This window comes from Nannospalax galili, unplaced genomic scaffold (genome assembly GCF_000622305.1).
Source record: "Nannospalax galili isolate Female #2095 unplaced genomic scaffold, S.galili_v1.0 scaffold951, whole genome shotgun sequence".
Classification (NCBI taxonomy): Eukaryota; Metazoa; Chordata; class Mammalia; order Rodentia; family Spalacidae; genus Nannospalax; species Nannospalax galili.
Window position 1 is genome coordinate 205,758 of NW_008329324.1, and position 21,511 is coordinate 227,268.

Here is a 21,511-nt window from a genome sequence, read left to right on the forward strand (position 1 = left end):
CAACAAGTATCTTGAAAGCTTTTGGTCACTGGCAAGCAAACAGTGAGAGGGAAGGGAGAAAAATATGCATCTGTGAGGAATGTAAGGTAGACAAGCCTCTATGCTTTGTAATTGTACCAATGGAAAGTATATATATTGTTCAACACACAACCAATGAATTGACCCTGTCTTTGCGATTATGAATGAGAATGTCCTAAAAGCTAATAAAAGATAATGATCCTTAAAATTCCTTATTTCTTATGTTGTCATATATGGCGGTTAATCTTCATTATCAACTTAACTGGATTTAGAATCACCATGGAAACACATCTCTGGGTGTGTCTATGAGGATGTTTAACAGAGGAGTGAAGATGCACCCTGAATGTGGGTTGTACCATACTGTGGGCTGGAGCCCTGGGCTGACTAAAAAGGAGAAAGTGAACTGAGCCCCAACATTCATCTCTGTTTCCTGACCATGGAAGCAATGTGACCTTATGCTCCCGTATCCATGCTTTTCCCAACATGATGGACTGCATTCCCCTAAAACTGTGAGTCAAAAAAAACCTCTTCCTAAAGTTGCTTTTGCCAGGTATTTTGTCACAGCGACAATGAAAGTAACTAACACACCCTATGAACTTTTTCCTGTGTTTCATTTCAGGACTTGTTATATGCCTTTGGGCTGAACATACTCCTTTGACAATATTTATTCTACTCACTGAGTAAATTCAATTTGTCTAGGGGGCTTAACTCTGTATCTCTTATTCTTGGAGCAATATTTGTCTTATATAGGTATTTAATAATATTTGTAGGATGGATAAAAGAACTGCTGCTGGCTATATCTTTTATCTACCAGATATTTCTCAAAATATCTATTTTCTTTTAATTAGCCTAATCATGGAGTCCTGGCCCCAGGGGAATATGAATACCTTTCTTCTTAACGTCTAAATAGAAGATATAAAACCAAATCGGGGATGTAACCAAAATCTGTTCCTTGTTAGCTTTGCAACAGAAAGACCTGCCTATTATAATCGTGTCTTCCCCATCTGATAGGCGAGGGTACCACTTGGATTTGAGCATGAGATTTGAGAGCTCTGTGAAGCATCACTCTGTCTCCTACTCCCACCACTTTTACAACTGGGGAAACTGAAGCTCACAGGAAAAAGTTCTTGGTTCTGGCTAGTCAAACAACCATAAAGAGTCGAAATTAGAACCAGATTGAACTGGAAAGATGGCTTAGTAGTTAAGACAGCTTGTCATCTGGTAGAGGACCTATTCGGTACACAGCATCTGTGCCATGTGGTTCACATCCACTTGTAACTCCAGTTCTGGGGTGTCTGATGGCCTCTTCTGACTGCTGCAGGCAACTGCACTTATATGCACATACACCCACAAAGACATAAACATATAACATAATTTAAAAAAAATCTTGTTAAAACTTAAAAAAAAAATTAGTACCAGGGGCTGAAGAGATGATTCAGTAGTTAAGAGCACTGGCTGCTTTTTCAGAGAACCCAGGTTCAGTTCCCAGCATCCACATGGCCACTAACAACTGTCTGTAACTCCAGTTCCAGGGGATCTAATGTCCTCTTCTGACCTCTGCAGGCATTGCACAACACAGGTGTGCTTACATACATGTGGGTAATACACATAAAATAAAAATAATAAAACACTAAAAAAATAGAACCACCCTCTCCAGATCTTAGTGCGGTGCTCCCTCCTACCCTAGCCAGCTTCAAGCTCAAACTGCAAAATATCAGGAGGCCTGAGAGTAAGGGAGAAGTGACTCATGCTATATGCTGGAATGATCCAATTTAAAAAAGCTACCCAGGTTTGGTGGTGCACACCTTTGGTCCCAGCACTGGGGATGCAGAGGCAGGTGGATCTCTGTGAGTTCAAGGCCAGGTTTGTGGCTGCTGGGAGGGAGAAAGACAATGCCTTACAGGGATGGGATTCTTGGTGGGTCCAATGAATGGATTCATACTGAAGGACATTTGGGGACACAAATCAAACTCTTAAGACCATATTATTTATATATAATTATATATAATATACATATATTATTATATTAAATTGGGTGGGGGCAGTGGGAGACATGTGGAGAGTGGAGGGGATCTAAATACCATCAAACTATATTGTATGAATATTGCAAAAATTTGATAAAAATTGAAGAAAAAAAAAACCAAGATGGCGTTTTAAGATAGGCTGTTTGGGGGCTGGAGAAATAGCTCAAATGTACTTTCTGCAAGCCTGAGGACTTGAATTTGACCTGCATAAACCATATAAAAATGCCAGATATGGTAGAGAGCCCCTGTAATCTCAGATCTGGGGAGACAGAGACAGCCAGATGCCTGGGCATGTTGTCCAGCCAGTTTAACTTACTTAGTGAGCTCCAGGCCAGTGATAGACCCTGTCTCAAAAAGTGGATGGTGCCTGAGGCATAACACCAGAGGTTGACCTCTGGCCTCCAAATGCACATGCAAACAAACAAGCCCTCACATATACACACACATGCACACACACAGATATGTTAGTTTTGATATACCTTTAAAAATATTCATTTTAATGGCTATCTCAAAGGTTCATGACATAGACCACAGGTGGTGGCTGGCAGCTCTCAGCATGCAATCATGCAAAATTCTAAGTAATATCACCATCTCTGTGTGGTTCTCTAAGACTACCTGAGACCATTAGCAGTGTCTTTGCTATGTGTCTCTGGAATCTGATTCTGAGAAGTTTGTCTTGGTAAATAATGTCTCTGGTCACAACCAAAATAAATAGAGCAGTGACATTTTCCAGAAAGTAAGAGAATTGGCCATGTTGGAAATTGAGACGGGAAGTCTGAGTGGAGATATTCTTGGCTTCTGATTTCTGTTGGTATGGGCCCTTTTGCAAGGACATCCCCGCTCAGTCCTGACACTGTGACCAGTGGCATGCATTGGTAAAGATGCAGATGGGTGCCATCTGTAGAGGGAAAGAGGTACACAGCAGCAGAACACATTAGAACTGTACCCACCCATGCTGGAGTATCCTCACTGTGCTCTGGGATTATTCTCTTCCTTACTGATGGTTTCATCTTCATTTTGCATTGAGCTGGATGTGCTAATGTGGACAATGTCACTAAGGCCTCTGGTGACACTATCATAGGATGGTGGGAAAGATGTGGCAGATGCAGTTTCTGATTTGTCTGGGAGCCCACCATCATCATTTGCCATGAATGTAACAAAGCCTTCATTTGGGAGAGGCACAGCATCCTCCTCAGCCCTGGGCACACTCAGGGGGCTGGAGAGTGTCAAGGAGCGGTGCAGCACATAGCTCCGATAGGCCTTTTGAATGACAGTGGCTGAGATGTCTTCCTGCTTCCACCGGAGGGTGGTAGCTATTGGTTCATAGGATGCTTTTGAAAGATTAGTTGCCATAAACTTCTCTTCCATATTTGCTTTCAGAGAATCTAACTCCCCAGATTCTCCCAAGACATTCTTTGTGAAGGCAAAAAGGATGTCTAAGCAGTGGATCTTATCTCCAGGGACCAAGGGCAGGTCCATCTGAATCAATATATTCTGATTGGGTTTGGGAATTCTAAGAGGGCCAGAGAGAGTGTCTGCAAAGTCTGAGAGGGCAGAAAAGGTAATGAACTGGGTGGCCTCTGGGTCAAATTTCTCCCAGGTCTCATAGAACATGTCGAAGTCATCCTCGCTCAGAGGCTCAGTGCTTTCCTCTGTGGCAACGTTGAAATTCTCCAGAATCACTGCAATGTACATGTTGACCACAATGAGGAAGGAGATGATGATGTAGGTGGTGAAGAAGATGATGCCCACTGCTGGGTTTCCACAGTTCCCATGGGAGCCATTTTCGTTGGCATTGGTGGGGTCACAGTAGGGGGGTCCTGTGTTGAGGATGGGGCTGAGGAGACCATCCCAGCCAGCTGACGTGGTGATCTGGAAGAGGCACAGCATGCTGTTGCCAAAGGTCTTGAAGTTGAACATATCATCGATGCCAGCCTCATTCTTGACATTAGCAAAGCTGGACATTCCAAAGATTGAGTAGATAAACATGACGAGAAACAGCAGGAGCCCGATGTTGAAGAGGGCGGGCAGGGACATCATGAGGGCAAAGAGCAATGTGCGGATCCCCTTGGCCGCACGGATCAGCCTGAGGATGCGGCCGATTCGGGCCAGGCGGATGACTCGGAAGAGAGTCGGGGAGAAGTAACTTTCAAGTGATGTAAGAATTGCAGAAAACACCAGACCTTTGAAACAGGGAAGAAAATTATCCAATTAGTGTCTCCAACCATGAGCTCTGACCAAGTTGGTTATGATCACATTTTCTCATCTTTTCTTAGACTTCCATCTGGACATTCATTCAAGGACTCTGGCCTATGAGCCTGGCCTGGTGCAAGGTGCTGCTGAGTAACTACCTATTGCAGTAATCGTCCTCCCTCAGATTGGACTTGACCTCCCACCATGTTCTTATCTTTCCCTCTACCCAGAATATCTAATTAGTCAATCTCTAAGGTTAAAATCCTGTCTTCTTCAATGCACGATGTAAGCATGTGTGGAAATATCATAGTAAACCCCATTAATTCCTTCAATTAATGTGTGTTAATAATTATAATAAACAACCACCTATCTTCTGTAGCCAGGTTCAGCTGGAAGTGATTGTAGTCTAGTCCACATGCCCACAATGCTTTGCTTCTAATATGACACAGCCATGCCTGTTCCTCCAACCTGATCCTGTGCTCCAAGTAGATCAAGACCCCCTGTGATTCATCTCCCTATCTCCTGCTGGGAAGATTGACTCAGTTGTGGCACATGGTCCCTCACATAATTGTATGGATCCTGGCATTAATTATAAGGGGGGCATGGAGTTGGGCAACTTGCTGACAGCTAAAGAAGGAAAACTCTGACTGGCCAGCTGTCTCCATAATGCCTTTAATTTGTTTCTTTCAATTCCAGCTGTGGTTGAGCTCTATTCTATGCTCAAGCCGAGATGGGCTTGTTTAGGGTCAGTGACTGCCCCTCATCCTGTGAAAAAGTTCAGAAAGATGAAGAATGTATGTGCTCCCTATATGGTATCTAATATGAGATTGTAGGTCTATATTATAAAATCTCTGTGAAAACTCTCCCCTTAAGTCCAGCTGAGCTGGAATATTCTTCCCTATGTGAATCTATAATCTACTTCTGCCAGACAAATGGTACAAATCTTTTCCTGGATTCTATTTCAGGAGAGATGAGACTTTACACTTTTAATAATTTGGTACTCAATAAGTGTCTTTCTGGTGGGAAGGAAGAATGGGAGGAAAGTAGGGACAGCAGAAAGATGGACATAGAAGAGCCCACCTCTTCTGGTGGTTTTCCAGTTGCTTCTGTGAGGGATTCCTGCCCAGTGGATAGGGCTGCTGTGTAGGGACTAGTAACTGGTAGTTAAGTGTCCTCACCACAGGGCACATGGTATTTCTGTATTATTGATATGGAAAGTCAAACAAGAAAATCTCTAACAAAATCACAATGTCCTTGGGAATCTCTCACTTTAGAAGAGAAATTAAACAACCAACAAACCAAAACCAACTAGTTAGTCAACAACAAAAATACCCATTGTATTAGTGAAATAAACCTAAAAGGATAGATCTTCTTGTTTGATGTTGCTTGACTGAGGCTTTTGAGACAGTCTTACTCTTATTTGAGTGTCTAAGTGTTTGGACATTTTGTCCCCAGATGATGGTGCTGTTTTGGGAGGTTTTAGAAGATGTGGCTATCCTGGAGGAAGCACGTCACTGGGGGTGGGCTTAGAGAGTACTTAAGCCTTGCCAGATCTCCAGTCGCTCTCTTGCTTCCTGTGCCTGTGTGATGATGTGAGAGCTTAGTTTCTGCTGTTCTTGCTCCAGCTACCTCCAGCTACCATGCCTCCCTACCACGATGGACTTTAATTCCCCTGGAACCGTAAGCTCAAATAAACTCTTCCTTCTATAAATTGCTTTGGTCAGTGTTTCTATCACAGCAGCAGAAAAGTGACTAATACACTGAGGTTGACCTTGACCTCATCATATAGCTCAGACTGACCTCAAATTCACCTACTAGAATCCTCCTACCTTAGCCTCTCAAGTTACTTGGATTACAGACATGTGACACCATACATGGCTAAGAGGGCAGATCTTATTTAAATGTCCTTAGCATCATCTAACTAAGGAATTAATGAAGTAATGAACTAACCAGGGTGGGAAAAAACTTTTGGAGGCAATGGTACACATGGCATTGATTGTGGTAATGCTTTCATGGGTTTATACATATCTCCAAACCTGCCAAGTTGTATGCATTAAGTATGTACAGTTTTTTTGTATGATGATTTTAACTCAATAAAATGTTTTTTTTTTAAACACAGCATTGGGGCTGGAGAGATGGCTCAGTGGTTAAGAGTACTGAGTGCTCTTGCAGAGGAGCCGGGTTTGATTCCCAGAACCCACATGGTGGCTACAAACCATCCTTAACTCCAGTTCCAGGGGTATCTGATGCCCTCTTCTGACCTCTGTGGCATTGCATGACATGGGTGGACTCACATGCAGGCAATACACTCATAAACATAAAATAAAAATAATAAATAAAAAATAAAACATTTAAAAAACACAGCAGTGCTGGGCATGGTGGCGCACACCTGTAGTCCCAGCACTTGGGACGCAGAGGCAGGCGGATCTCTGTGAGGTCTACCTCTTTGAGTTCCAGGACAGCTGGGGCTACAGGGAGACCCTAAAGAAAAAAACAAAACAAAAACAAACAAACAAACAAAAAACAACAGCACCCCCCCCCAAAATCCATAGCAGCAATACCAAGACAAAACAAATCCAAATGTAGACCCCAAACAAATAAAGGCAACCCAAGGTTGTGCTTCAACACTAGGATGGGGAGCGTGATTAATTGCTGCCAAGTTGTATTTAGATGCTATTAGCTCTTGATAGTAAATCAATGGAAAATTAAATCTACAGCTGTGCTTTGACGTGACAAGTAAGCAGGTCAGGATATAACGGATCAGGATATACTTATGATTCAATATGAAGTTGGTAAGCTGGGATGTGGCTTTTTAAGAGTCAAACTTCAGCTAAACCACAAGGCTTATGATGGTTTATCTTCATTGTCAAGCAGGCAAGATTTAAATCACCTAGGAGACATGGTTCTGAGTATGTCTCTGAGGGTGTTTCTGAAAGGTTTCACTGAGGAAGACCCACCCTAAATATGGGTGATGTCATCCCATGGTCTGGGGTCCTGGACTGAACAAAAAGGGGAAAGTGAGTTGAGCGCCAGCATTCGTGTCTCTCTGCTTCCTGACTGTGGATGTACTACGACCAGTTGCCTCTTGTCCTTGCTGCTTTGCCTTTCCAGCAAGATGAACTATAGTCCTTCTTAAACCATGAATTGAAATAAATCCCTCCTCTCTTAAGTTGTTTTTTTGTCAGGTATTTGGCAACAGTAATGAGGAAAGTAACTAATATAGCCAGTCTCTTAGTGTTTGGTGGGATGTAGCTAGTCCATTCGAAGGACATAGCCAGGTCTAAGTCCAGATCAACCTCTTACGCTCTGTGGCTGGCATAACGTTCCTGGTCTCTGAGGCTCAATTTTAAATGTAGAAGATGAAGACAGCAATGCCTCCTTCACAGAGCTGCCACAAGGATTCACCACACCCAGCCCAGTGCTCAGAGCTCAGTGAGTACTCAGTTACAGTGGCTCCATTCCTCATGTTAGAGTCCAACTCTATTAATTCTCTCTGAACACCACTGCACTCAAAATAGAGCCTTCTATTCAATAACACCCAGACAATGTCTTTATAGCACTGACCTTGTTGAATTGATTCCTCCACTTTTCTATTATCCATGTCCCCTAAGAGGACAGTAATATAGAGATTTAATTCCAGACCCTCAATTTAAGATTCACCTTTGAAGGATCTCTTAGCCTTTCCCTACTCTGCTGGCAACTCACCTCCTTTCCCAGGAAATATTTTAAGAGTCACTTCATATAACACCACCACTGTCTGCTTTGACAACTGTATTAGTAAGGGAGGCCCACTGGGAACCCTGTCATCTTATAGCCTTAGGTTCTTAGGAGAAGCTTGTTCCCTGTTGGTTCTGGAAATGGGCTGTGCACACAGTAGGTGCTTGCTAGTGTATTACAATAGCACGGAGAATAGCAGCAGAACAAACTGAGAGAATCCCAAGGGGCATTTAACGTCTGCTCTGGAAGGCAGCACATACTGGGCTCTTCTAACTTACGACGTGAGCTTTGAAAGTGAGTGGGAGGGCTGGGGAGATGGCTCAGAGGGTAAAATCACAGAAAGCTGGACGCAGAGTAGCATGTGTCTAACCCAGCGCTCTTATAGCAAAATGGGAGGTGGATGCAGGATACTCCACAGAGGCTCATGGGTCAGATAGCCAATAAGAAACCTTGTCTCAAACAAGGTACAAAGTGAGGACTGACACCTGAGGTTGTCCTCTAACCTCCACACACGTTTCATGGCATGTGTGTGCCTGCACATTTATACATACACACACATTTTTTTTTTACACACACACATTTTTTAAAAAAGGGAGTTGGCTATCTCCTTGGTTTGAAAAGAGCAACCAAATCAACCCTGAGCAGACACAAGGCTCCCTCCCTCGCCCATGGATGTCACTTACTCCCAATGGAAAGGATCACCACAATGAAGTCGAACACATTCCAGCCGTTGGTGAAGTAGTACTGCCGTAAGGCAAACATCTTCATGACACACTCGCCTGTGAACACAGCCACGAAGAACTGGTTGATTCTGGCCAGGATCTCCGTCTTCTCCTTACTTTGCTCATCAGTCTCCACCATCATGGTGATCATGTTGAGGCAAATGAGGACCATGATTCCAATGTCAAAAGCTTGTCTGGTCACAATGTCAAAGACAAAGCCCTGATACTTGTTCTGAGAAAGCAAGAAATGGAGGCATCAGGCCACTGTTTAGTCTCTTGCATTCCACTGTTAGCTACGAGAGCACCTCAGGATCCAGGCCTGGGCATCCTTGCCTTCTCATCCTATTCTTTATCCTATGCCAGTCACTCTAGCCTGTTCCCTGAGGGCAGGAACTTTGTCCATCTTGCTTACAGTTCTAATACCTGCATAGTATCTATCACGCCATAGATCCTCAGTAACTTGAGTGAATGGAAGAGACAGAATGAGCAGCTCTTAATTAACCACATGTAACATTTCGTAACTACCCTACTGGCTTTCATGAAATTGAATTCTGTAGGAAGACATTTCAGGATTCTACATGTGTGACCACAATGGTGGTGAAGAACCTGCCATAGTCCACCAGGGAGCTTCCAGAAGCTGCCATGCAGGCAGAGAGGGGAGGTGCTGCTGATATGTGCCTTCTGCTTCACAGTATAGGGGAGTCATTGCTACCTTGCTGGGTCAGAGCAGAGAATCAGACCAGAGAGAGCCTGGTTCTATGCATACCTTTTGGTTTACATCCTGGGGTGGGAGGGGATTGCTGAGCTACTAAGCTCCTCTATTTCATCACTGAAAATGGAAAAAAAATAAAGGCCCGTTCATGGTCACATGACTTCTATTTAAAACAAGTAGACATTGGGTTGGTGCTAGATAGTGTGACTTTTGGGAATGGAGCCTCTTTCTGGCTGTTCCTGTGTCCCTGTGAGCAGGGATCACATCCTAATAACCCTTGGTCCCTTCAGAGATGATAAAGTAGGCGACTGATGATGTGACAGTCTAGAATCTATTATTTTCTTATAATGTAGTGTATGTGAGACCTGTTTTTGGTAGTTTCTATAGCAGAGAATGTTACAGAATAAAACATCCCAGTCTTTAGAACCTTTAGCTTTTTCTGTGGATAAGATGAGATTTAGATTGTGGGCTTCAGCAGAGGCACAGGATTCGTGGTATGCATGTGGTAGTGGGTTAGCTCTGCCAGGAATGGCACCCACACCCCTGGGGTGCAGAACTCCTATGCTAATGCTCCGCTTATCTAACCAGCTTGACCTGTTGGGGATTCCCAAAGGGAGCAGGTGAACATTCCAGTGACAATAACCCCATAGAAAGGAAGCTAGGCCTGGGAAGATGGAGTCTTAGCACAGTTGTCCTGGCAGGAGTGGTGTTCTAAAGAGAGATATCTGTGCCCTTCCCTTTGGTGATCACACTCCTGAGACAATAGACCTGGAGGAATTAGGATTTACCCAGGCATCTCATGGGTGAAGGAAAAGACCAAAGGTCTGGTGCCAGTCAGAGAAGGAACTTATCTTCCAAGAAGAAATTTCATACTATTCAGACAACTTGTCAAACTACCTTGAAGGATAGACTGGAGATGAGACAATGACAGGTCAGTGGATGGGACCACACCTTCACTAGGACCTCCTAGTTAGCATACCTCTTGCCCCCTATTTAAACTTAAACCTCATGTCAGGACTGCAAAGATGGACTTGGGAGTCCCTGGACTCCCCTATTTGTTTCTCTTACCAGTGTGGCCATGTTAAGTAAATCTCACTTCTTTTCTTTTCACTATTGCTTGTCTCTTTATTTGGCTTATTGAGGATGGCAGGCAGAGTCTAGCTTCTTAGGGCTGCCAGAGCCAAGGCTTGTATGCTAAAGTCTCCAGTAATGCTGGGATGAAATAGGAATTGTGTTTTTCCCTTGAGTTTCCTTCTTGGTTTTAGACTTTAAGGAGGGCAGATGATCTGGTTTGTGTCACTGGGCAGGTGATGCCAAGATGTTGGCCAGAGCAAGGATGGGCCAAGGCCTATGGGCCCTGGAGAGCAACTATGCACAGTCTGCTTAGTCTCTGCTCTGCTGGTTTCCCTAAGATTTCAAAGCTTCTTTGGAATATCCCAGCCTTCTTTCAACTTTTCTAGATTAGGGAACAAAGACATGAATGTTCATCCCACTTGGACTATAATATTAAGGGGAGAGCCATGCTCCTATACTAAGACTAGCCATGTGTTGATAGTCAGGTAGTAATACAACTCTCCTCCAGATGGAGAGCTATGAACAGAGTTGGGCTGTAAAGTCTACTTCCCTTCTCACACTACCACTGGAGGAAGTGGAGGATCCTGGCCGTGACTTCATTCTTCACTGGGAGAATTGGTCCCCACCCACCATTTCCACTCTGACTGTATTGCCTGGTATTCCAGCACTAGGTTCATGCCTTTGTATGTACAGGCCACTTTAAAAATTAAGTCTACCCTATTCTAGGGACAATGAGAGGAGGAAGATCCAGTGGCCTGTGGGGTTAGTTTATAAGAGGGGAGAAGCTGGAGGAAAGAGCTAAAAACTTGATTTTGCCAAAGGCTGCCCCAGGCACAGGATTCTCTGGTTCAAATGGGAGCTCAGCACTAATGTGGTGGCCAGTGAAGGTGACATAAACTCAGCTGCCTGCTCCTATCATCCCTGTCTCGAATCCCATTGGCTGGGTGGGCTCAGGCTTTCATCTGTATCTTTTAATTTTGAGCCTGTTACTACCCATTGGACTTGGTGTGCGTGCGTGCCTGCGTGCGTGTGTGTGTGCGTGCATGCGTGTGTGTGTGTGTGTGTGTGTGTGTGTGTGTTTCTGGATGTTTGTGCACATGTTTGTACATGCATGTGGAGGCCAGGAGACAATTTCAGGTGTTGTTCCTCAGGTGTCATTAACCTTGCTTAGCGACAAGGTCTGTAATGGCCTGGAGCTCTCCCAATAGGTTAGGCTGGCAGGTTGGTGAGCCCCAGAGATTCATCTGTGTCTGCCTCACCAGTGCTGAGATCATAAGTACATATTACCACACTCAGATATTTTAAAAAATATGTGTTCTGGGGATTAAACTCAAGTCCTCATGCTTACAAAGCAAGTAGTTCACAAATAGCTATCTCCCCCCAGCTCTCTCTCTCTCTCTCTTCCTCTCTCTCTTTTTCTCCCCGCAACCTGTCTGTGTGTGTTTGTGCATTTCTTAATAGAGAGGCACTCAGTAAGCCTTACACACTCTTGCTCAGGCTTATCAAAGCCCATTTGTCTTTATTTTATAGGGTATTTAGAAGGAATCCTCTCCCCTTACAGTGGTTGGTGCTTCCTGCCATTCACCATCTAATACTTCTTTTCAGATTCTAGAATAGTAATAAATTGATGGCCACAGTTTACAAATAAAGTGTGTAAAAGCTAATAACTGTTTTTGTCTTCTATAAAAGTTCTGAGACTCTGTGCCCACCAGGTTTGGAGTAACTTATATAAGGGTCACACCTTGATGTAGGAACCCTAACGCCTGGGCCAAAAGAAGGAATATCTCGCTAACTGCTGTGGAAAGGGCCTGGTCCTTCGTTGAAGGTCCTTCTGTGTGGGGAAGGGCTAAAGACTGTGCCATGGAAAGTGCCTGTCTTTTTCTTTATAAATGCTACATCTTAGCCATAGAAAGGGACAAGAGACCACTTTCTTTCCCTAGAGTGGACGGCTCAGGAATTGAGCACCTTCATTCCCCAAGTCTGCTCACTCATTTCCAAGAAGGATGCCACCTTAGGGCCATCCAGGGGTCTGATGAGAAGAGCCTCTGTGAGGTCATGTGTGGTATGGTTACTTTACTGGAGGGACATGAAGGCATGCCTTCTGAGATCTTCATGAGAAAAAGAAATTAAGGCGGAGTCTAGCTCTAACCTTTAGCCAATCTTTTAAACTGCAGAATGGGATGCATTTGGTTCTTTGGTCATTAGGCCACTGGACCATGCCTATGTCTACATCTTGGATCCTAGGGGTATTGGGTTTTGACTATATCCCTTCCAGTCTGCCCGTTATAACATAGATCACTGTACACGAGCATAGACATGTTTCGTCTCTTGGGCGCTAACTACCGTTACAATCTCTAACCACTCTTACTATCATTTGGCAATCTATTTGACTTTGATTGGACCCTAAATTGTTGGGAATGTAGTGCTTCCTCAGACAAGTTTATCTGAAGCAGCTATAGCAGCTATTTTTACTTGAGAAGACTAGGTTCTTCATTTAAACTCTCAGTTTTGGGGCCTGGGAAACTTCCTCATTTTAGACTCAACCCAGGTCTCTTCTACATAGCAGTGGCTAGGCTCCCACTCACCCCAGGCTGTATCCACAAACCTGCTGTTCTAGAGAGAAACTTAGTGGCTCACCAGGGGCCGTGGGATGGGCTTCTGGGGCTTCTTGGAGCCCAGCTTCTTCATGGCATTGTAGTACTTTTTCTGTTCCTCTGTCATGAAGATGTCCTGGCCCCCTAGGTGCAAGGGAGGATCACACTGCTGTTATTAAAGTAACGAGGTCCCCAAGGTACAACAAAACCTGAGAATTCTGTATGGAAAGAACCATTCCAGCCCTCTCTCTTCTGCAGGAAAGCACTCCAAGCCTAGGATGAAGAGTATCTTGTCTGGGTGAAGCTGAGCCTGACCTTTGGCTGCAGGCTGTTCATTCTAGGTAAATTCAGTGAGCTTCTGGAGTAATTCCCTGCCAGGGAACAAGAGCTTCTCTTGCATCTGGAGTAAAGACTCAGGGACATAGAAGCTTAAATCTTTTCTGGACAGGATGGGGGGGGTGGAGATCTGGGGATAGTCATTGCTTTATCCTTGGGATTATGACCTTTGAGGGGCTTTTGATGGGTTCTTGTGAGGCCTGCCAACTGTACTGCCCTCTGCTGCTATGATGTTAGACCATACACCGCTGGAGAGGGCTTCCACCCCAGGCCTGGGTGGATTGAGTGGTAGTTCTTGGGAACTTTTGGACTTCTTTTTTCCAATATTTGCACTTTCTGACATAATTTGGAAGCCTGTTTCAGTGGCTTGCTCATGGAAATTTGTCGTTGTGAATGCTGGGAAAAAATGAGCTGATCTGTGGACTGGGAGAGATGTTGTCTCTTGCTTTGCTTGACCACAGGCTCATTGCATTCCATCAAACAACAAAGACCTCAGTTTCCTCCTCTGTAAATTGAAGAAAGCATTGTCTACAAGATTTCAAAGCCCCACCAGGTTCTGGTGGTACTGGTCGGTACTATATTGCTGAGCTCCCCCTGGGGCTCCTACAGACCCCTCCTGACCTTTCCCAATGCCCAGGACCATGGCTGAGGATTTCCTATAGGTGGGATGCTTGCCCCACTGAAGAGAGATTCTAAATTATAACAGAATCATTGAGCATCCAGTGCCCACTATGTATTCAGTACTAAACTAGTTGCCCTTTCTATGGGGTTTTATTCACCTTGTGCCACATTTTTGGGAATACAAACTATTAATCCCATTGGATAGGTGAGAGAAGTAAGAGCCAGAGAGGGTGTGTATGTGTGTGTGTGTGTGTGTGTGTGTGTATGTGTGTGTATGTTGTATGTATGTGTTCATGTGAACATGTTTATGTGGGCATGCAGGTACATACATACCCATGTGCCCCTGCATATGGAGGTAAGAGAATGTTACCAGGTGTATTCCTCAATTGCTCATCACCTTATTCTTTGAAGCAGGGTCTCTCACTACACCTGGAGCTCACTGATTCAGCTAGGCTGGTTGGCCAGTGAACTTCAGAGATCTGCCTGTCTCTGCCTCCCTAGCTCTGGGATTACAGGTGTGTGGTATGAGGGATCTGAACTCAGGTCCTCATGTTTGTGTGGCAAGCACTTTATTGACTGAACCATCCCTACCCTCTTCCCTAAGGTTTAAAATATTGCCAGTACCACCTGTCCAGCCAGGAATAGAGCCAGGAATGTAAACCCAGGCTTGTGTGCTGCCAAAGGATGTGTTGGGCTGTGTGGTTCAACCTCATGACTCCTTTTCTTCCTGGATCTCTGTTTACATGAACTTAGAATGCTGCCCTCTCTATTGCAGAGGTGCCACATGAGAGGACAACACGAAGGCCTTTTATACCTTTAACACTCTCATGTTTTATTGTAATTTGATATTATCTGTGATTAGGTCCCTATGAAGCTGAGTCAGCATCCATGGAGCAAGCGCCTTCTTCCCCATCCCAAAAAGGTTGGGGTTCTGCCAGTGCTTGAGGCCCTGGCCCTTCCTGAGGTGTCCTGACTCAGTCCTTTGGCAGTCAGAGCTCTAGAACAGCAAGTGCCAGAGTCCTTTCTTTCCCTGTTGGTACTTCCTAAGGGGCCATCTGTGACACTTCCAACATACTTGATTCCAGCTGGGAAGACTGAGGTCACTCTGGGAAGAGGGAGGGGAAGCTGGGGTGGAAAGCATTGCTCATACTGTGTGAAGTCCAGCTCTCCCAGCAGTAGTAGCCCCAAGCACTAGACCGGGATGAAGAAGACACCCAGGGACAAATGTCAGCCTGGTGCTACAGGCATGAAAGACCAGGAGGCCACAACTGTCGAGGGAACAGAAAGTACAAGATTCATTACTATGGAAAAGATACCCAAACCCTACTTATCTTTTTTTTCTGTTGATTGAAGTTGTCGATTATGACCCCAACAAAGAGATTGAGTGTGAAGAAGCCTCCGAAGATGATGAAGACGATGAAGTACAGGTACATGTATATATTATCCTCCCACTTGGGCTGATTGTCCACCTACGGTCAAGACAAGGCGGGAGATGGCAAGGAGGGTGGGTATTTTAGTTTAGATTTTCCCTGAAAGTCAACCCTGAGGCAAGGCTCTGGGTGCAGTAGTTCATCTTGGGAAGTGGGATCAAGGGAGTGAGAGCAAAGCAGGAGCAGAAGTGAAAGTCTGATGAAGGGGGTATTACTAACCAGGCAATTGCTGCAGGCAACTGGGGCTCTATCCTGTGCACTCCTCTGAGGACTATAGAAATACCCCAGAATGGTACCACCAAGGGAAACTGATGTGTTTATCTATGGGCTCCTAAGACTTATCAATGAGAGTGGCTCCCAGGGACATCGCATCCCCTGTCTTTGGGATAGAGGCTGCTGAGTAAGTTCTAGAACACTGAAGAAAGTATTCAAAAAAGAAAAGGATGGAAATTCAAGAGGACTCCTAGGTGGGCTGGAGGACATGCAGGGCATCATTTGTGCCTGCCACACCAGGAAGAGATCCTTCCTTACCAGTACAGCTGTCCTATATGGGCTCATGTGTTTGGACATTTGGTTTTCATCAGATGGAACTGTTTGGGAAGGTTATGGAACCTTTAGGAGGTGGATCCTTGTTGGAAGCTGTGGATACTTGTGGGTGCTCCTTGAAGTTTTATAGCCTAGCCCTACTTTCTGTCTACTCTCTGCTTCCTGACTGAGGATGAGACCTGACCAGCCTCCTCACACTCCTGCTGCCATGCCTTGCCCACCATGATGGACTATATCCATATCCCTTTTAACAATAAGCTGCCCTGACCAAAAAAAAAACAAAACAAAACAAAAAACCCTCAAACAACCTACATCCTTCCTTACATTGCTTCTTGTCAAGAGTTTGGTCACAGCAACAACAAAAGTAACTAATAAAACCACTCCCACCTGGCCCTTATGTATGCCTGACATTTCTTCAAATTTGTTCTTAGTCCAACCACTGCCCTGGTTCCCACCCCTGTCTAGGGAGTGGATTCAAGTACACTGTCTTTTAGAGAGTATCTGATGGTCTCTTTGATGGAGAGCAGAGGATGTGCTTAAGAAGCCTAAGGAGCATGCATGAAAGGGCACAGGATAATTAGGCCAGCTGGATGTAGCTGCAGAGATGGGTTGTGGGAGGCTGATGGAAGACTGGCTCTTTTGGCACCAAACATTTGAATCATTTCAGATACAGCCAGATGCAACAAGACACATAGAGCAGAAGGCTACGGGCATAAGGGGCCAAGACTCACCTCTCGAGAATCAACAGCTGCATACATAATGTCCATCCAGCCTTTGAAGGTTGCCTAGAAACAAAAAGCAGAGGACTTTCAGTGTGTGCCCATCTAACTGGACCCTTCTCAGGCCATGTTTGCCCAGTGGGAGAGAGCAGGAAGCTTAGTAGGGGGGCTCAAGGAAGAAAGAGCTTGGGTTTAAAGGGAGAGGAAAAGAATCTTTGGGCTCACTTGATAGATGGAGCCCATACCTGGCACTGTTATCAGAGCCAGGACCCTGTGTGGGTAGACAGGTCAGGGGCTGTACAGGAGAACCTACTATGATTTTTTTTTGCTAAATAGACATAGTATTAAACCAATTCCTAAAGATTTATTGTTATATTCATAGATTAGTTCATCTCTCAGCTCTCACCAGAGAAGCTTCTTGCAGATGGTGATTAACACAGAAACCCACAACTGGGCAATGTGCAGAGAATAAGAGACTGCAGAGTGCTAATGGGATACTATATCACACATTCACCTCCCAAGGCTCAGAGATCACTGTGGAAGAAGGGGCAGGAAGATTGTAAGAGCTAGAGGTGGTAGATGAATATAAGGAAACGATGTTGTCTGGACACCACAGGGTAGTTATACATATGAACTCACAGCACTTGTGACAGCATGCACAAGACTAGTGCAAGCCCAAGCCAGACAAAAACCCAGCATGGATGGAGGGAGGTGGGCAAGAAGTCCAAGCCCTAGCTGAGGATCTACTGGCAACTGTTAGCTGCTGCTGGGAAATAGAAAGTTAATTTTTTTTAAGGGTGTGACACCTTGTAGGTTGACCACACTCTGAAGGATGACCCCAAACCCAAGAGCATTTGAGGAACACAAGTTAGAATCTATAGGCTTAAAAACCAAAAAAAGATAAAAAAGGGGCTGGAGAGATGGTTCAGCGGTTAAGAGCACTGACTGCTCTTGCAGAGGACCTGGGTTCAATCCCCAGCACCCACATGGCAGCTATGAACTGTCCTTAACTCCAGTTGCAGGGGAATCCCAAGCCCTCTTCTGAGCTCCGCAGCATTGCATGACACAGGTGCACTCACATACATGCAGGCAATACACTCGTACACATAAAAAAAAAAAAATTTAAAAGACAAAAAAAGAAAAAAAACCCACATAAAGTCAGGAAGGGGGTGATAGGATGGGGAGGATGGAGAAGATGGGGGAAGGAGTGTCTGAATATGATCAAAATATATTGCATGAAATTCTCATTTTGTTCTCATTCTCAAAGAATCAATAAAATGTTTTTTTAAAAGAGTCATTGGGTAACTTGACTAATTTCACACAATTTAAAGTAGTTCATCTGTTTCTGAATAGAGTGGCATTGAAGACATGGAACTTCCTAGACCATGATCTCAGCTGGGACCCTAGTTGCCAGGATGTAGGACCAGTTCTATGAGGTTGCTCTGTACCCCATTGGGGTTGCCATCTTCCCAGTCATTTTCCCACCTTGCGTGCATGATATAAAATGGGATATGTATCTGGAAGATAGAAGCCGGGACTAGGAGACCTCCACATTTCTGTCTCCAGTTTTAGCATTTGTGTGTGTGTGTGTGTGTGTGTGTGTGTGTGTGTGTGTGTTTCCTCTGCTCATGCATACAGAGGCCAGAGGAGATTTCTGGATGTCCTCTATCACTCTTTGCCTTATTTCCTTGAGATTGGGTCTCTCAATGAACGTGGAGTGCCGAGGATCTGAACTCAGGTCATCGTGCTTGTGCAGCAAGGGCTCTTATCCACTGAACCATCTCCCCAGCCCAGTTTTAGTGTTCTTAAGGTCACAAAGCTAGGTGTGCTCTGTAATAGACCTCAGGCTTTGCTCCTCTAGACCTGTTACAGCATTTGCTGCACAGTTTCCATTTACATATTTGTTCATTTTTTCTAATAGCATCAGTGCCTGGAGCCAGTTCTAACTGTATGTCCTGGGAGTAAGCACAGTTCCTGGAAGGCCATAGCTACTCAGGGATTATTCATTCCCTGAATACATGATCAAGAGGTGAAATGCAGGAACTCACAGGTAAATGTGCCAGATGTATAAGCAATGTAACCACACTTTAATGAAGCAACAACTGAATGAGCAAGTGGATGAAGGAAGGGGTGAATGGATGAATGGAAAGTGTGACTGTGTTTGACTCTTGTCTCCAGTATTATCCACCATTACAATAATTTAATTAGCTATAATGCATTATCATTTAGGAGACAATGAGAAGTAAAGACTGAGCTGTGGCTATGCCATGCCTTTCTGTACAGGTGGTGTATTGTAAGCCATCAGTTGATATGACCCTATGACAGATACAGCTTTCTATTCCATTCTCATAGTCAGACTCACCTAATTTTAGCCTGGGAGCTCAGAGCTCACTAGTGTGCCATCTGTGGAGATACAGAATGACTTCAGGTCACACTTAGTATAACCCCTTACAGCATCTCTACATAGATTCTTCTGGAAGACCCTGGAAGCTCCATTTATTGATCAGACAAAAGGAGTAGAACAATGGATTTGAGAAATGACTCACCACCTGAAGAAGTGCAAGGTAACCCATCGCAACGTTGTCAAAGTTGACTTTCACATTGACCCAGAAGAAGCAGCCAGTGTAGTTTTGATTCCGACAGTCTTCTCTGTTGTCCACCATTGTTGAATTCACAACAGAAAACGGATTACTGCTGATGTTGACACACCTCCAAAATTTCCCTGCAAAAAGGTTCACGCCCATGATGCTGAAGATGAGCCAGAAGATGAGGCAGACGAGGAGGACGTTCATGATGGAGGGGATAGCACCCACCAGTGCATCCACCACTACCTGGTCGGAAATAGAAAATGACTTGGAATCCCCAAATTGTCACTTCTCCTTACTAGATCCCATTGCTTTCTTTCTCCTTCAAAAATGCTTGTGTGTACACATGTATGTGCGTAAGTGTGTGTGTGTGTGTGTGTGTGTGTGTGTGTGTGCACATGTGGAACCCTGGATGTTATGTCAGGAACACCATTCATCTGCTTTGAGGCAAGGTTTCTGATTGTTCCAGATCTCACCAAGTAGGCTACACTGGTTGGCTAGGGAGCCCCAAGGTTCTACCTGGCTCCACCTCCTCAGCATATACCATCATGCCCAACTTTTATTATTATATGTATTTTAACATGGGCTCTGGGGATTGAACTCATGTCCTCTTGTTTGCAAAGTAAGTACTGATTGAACTATCTTCCCAGACCCCAAGTTAATTTTAAAACACCATTTTTATTTGTTAAGCTATAGTGATTACTTTGAGCCAACAGTGGAGGTAGGACAGGGTAGAAGCTGACAACAGTGGAGAATGAAGGGCCAGTGGGAGAGAAAATTCACAGTACGTAATGACTGTGTTAGGAGAGATGTGTTATGGTGGGTGCTAAGATGTGGAGCTGAGGATATCTCTATATTTCCATGGGATATTGGAGAGAAGATGGAGCACTGAGTGTTCTGTAGGTGCTGGGGACAAGAACAAGAAGCAGAGTTGGGAGGCAGAAACAGAAGATATAACTCTGAATCAGGACCACTTCCCTGAGGGAATGAGGTAGGGTGGTGGTGATATTTATGGGCAACAATGGAAAAGGTTTTTACAGGAGACCCTGAGGGGGAGACAAGGATGGGCTCTGTGACCAAAGTCTGAGCAAGAAGGGGAGACACTGAGTCAATCTCTGGAGGTGGAACCTGGAGTTTTGGGTCAGTAGTATGAAAGCATGGGTGGGGGGATATATTATCAAATGCTGAGGAGTTCTGAGACAGGTCTTACCTTCATGCCTTCAAATCGAGACAGAGCCCGCAGTGGCCTCAGGGCACGGAGTGTCCGAAGAGCTTTGATGGGTGCCACATCTGAATAATCAAGAATCTTTGCTATGAGGCTTGTCAGAGAGATCTGAGAGTAGGCAGAAAGGAAAACATTACCCCAGGGTTCTAGAAAACAGCCTTGTGGAAAGAGACAGGAACTCTCTGTCTAGCTTCCCAGTTCCTGCTTCGTCTCTCTAGGCTGTTGCCCTGGCTCCCACATTATTCTGAAATCCAGGGAAAAAAATCTAGAAAGTAGAAAGCCCTTCTCTTTTAGAAAAGTAAAAATGTTTATTAGCGCATACTAATTTTACATAGTAATAAGCTTCATTATGACATGTTCATACATGTATATGTTTTGATAATCATATTTACCCTGCCATGACTCTCTACTGTCCTCCTTCTCTCATTGATTTCCTTCCTCTTCCTAACTAGAACCATTTCTACTTCATGTCTGTCTGTCTGTCTGTCTGTCTGTCTGTCTGTCTGTCTCTGTATGTGACCCAATGAGTTTCCTATAAGTTTGCTTATAGGAGCATAGCTGAGGGGTTACTTATAAAGCCCGGGCACCTTACCAATGGCTACACCACTGAAGAAATTGTTTCTTCCTCCTCTAGCAACCATTAACTTCCTATAGATCCTTTGGGACGGGTGGGGTCTCAGGAGCCCCTTCTCACTCATGACAGGATGTTGATGGGCTCAATCATGTTCAGATAATCACAGCTGCTGTGAGTTCAAGAGTGCAATGTCCATGTCATACTCAGAAGACGGGCTTCCATGACACTCCACCCCTTCCTCTGGCTCTTACATTCTTTCCACCCCCTTTTCTGTGATGTCCCCTGAGTCGATTCATTACTCACATGGACTTCTAGACAATTAAAACCATTCCCACACATTGATGCTCCCTAGATTCAGGCGGCCAAGCTTCCTTTCTGCTCTAGGGGTGGCAGTTAAGCTCCAACTTTAAATTTTTATCAA

The 21,511-nt window shown here is 44.6% G+C and overlaps 1 protein-coding gene across 4 annotated transcripts in view; it reads right to left on the reverse strand.

Annotated features, from left to right (window-relative positions):
- Positions 1 to 3,008: 3,008 nt before the first annotated feature.
- Positions 3,009 to 21,511, reverse strand: part of Scn10a (sodium voltage-gated channel alpha subunit 10) — a 129,029-nt gene continuing 110,526 nt past the window's right edge. For 3 of the 4 annotated variants that reach the window (XM_008836200.1, XM_008836195.1, XM_008836184.1), the window contains 7 exons: positions 20,502 to 20,624; positions 19,253 to 19,537; positions 16,719 to 16,772; positions 15,343 to 15,480; positions 13,098 to 13,202; positions 8,636 to 8,906; positions 3,009 to 4,225 (listed from right to left, as the gene is read on the reverse strand). In XM_008836200.1, the coding sequence (XP_008834422.1) occupies positions 3,009 to 4,225; positions 8,636 to 8,906; positions 13,098 to 13,202; positions 15,343 to 15,480; positions 16,719 to 16,772; positions 19,253 to 19,537; positions 20,502 to 20,624 (2,193 nt within the window). Of the gene's footprint in view, positions 4,226 to 8,635; positions 8,907 to 13,097; positions 13,203 to 15,338; positions 15,481 to 16,718; positions 16,773 to 19,252; positions 19,538 to 20,501; positions 20,625 to 21,511 lie in introns of all 4 variants that reach the window. The other variant, XM_008836188.1, reaches the window with a different exon arrangement.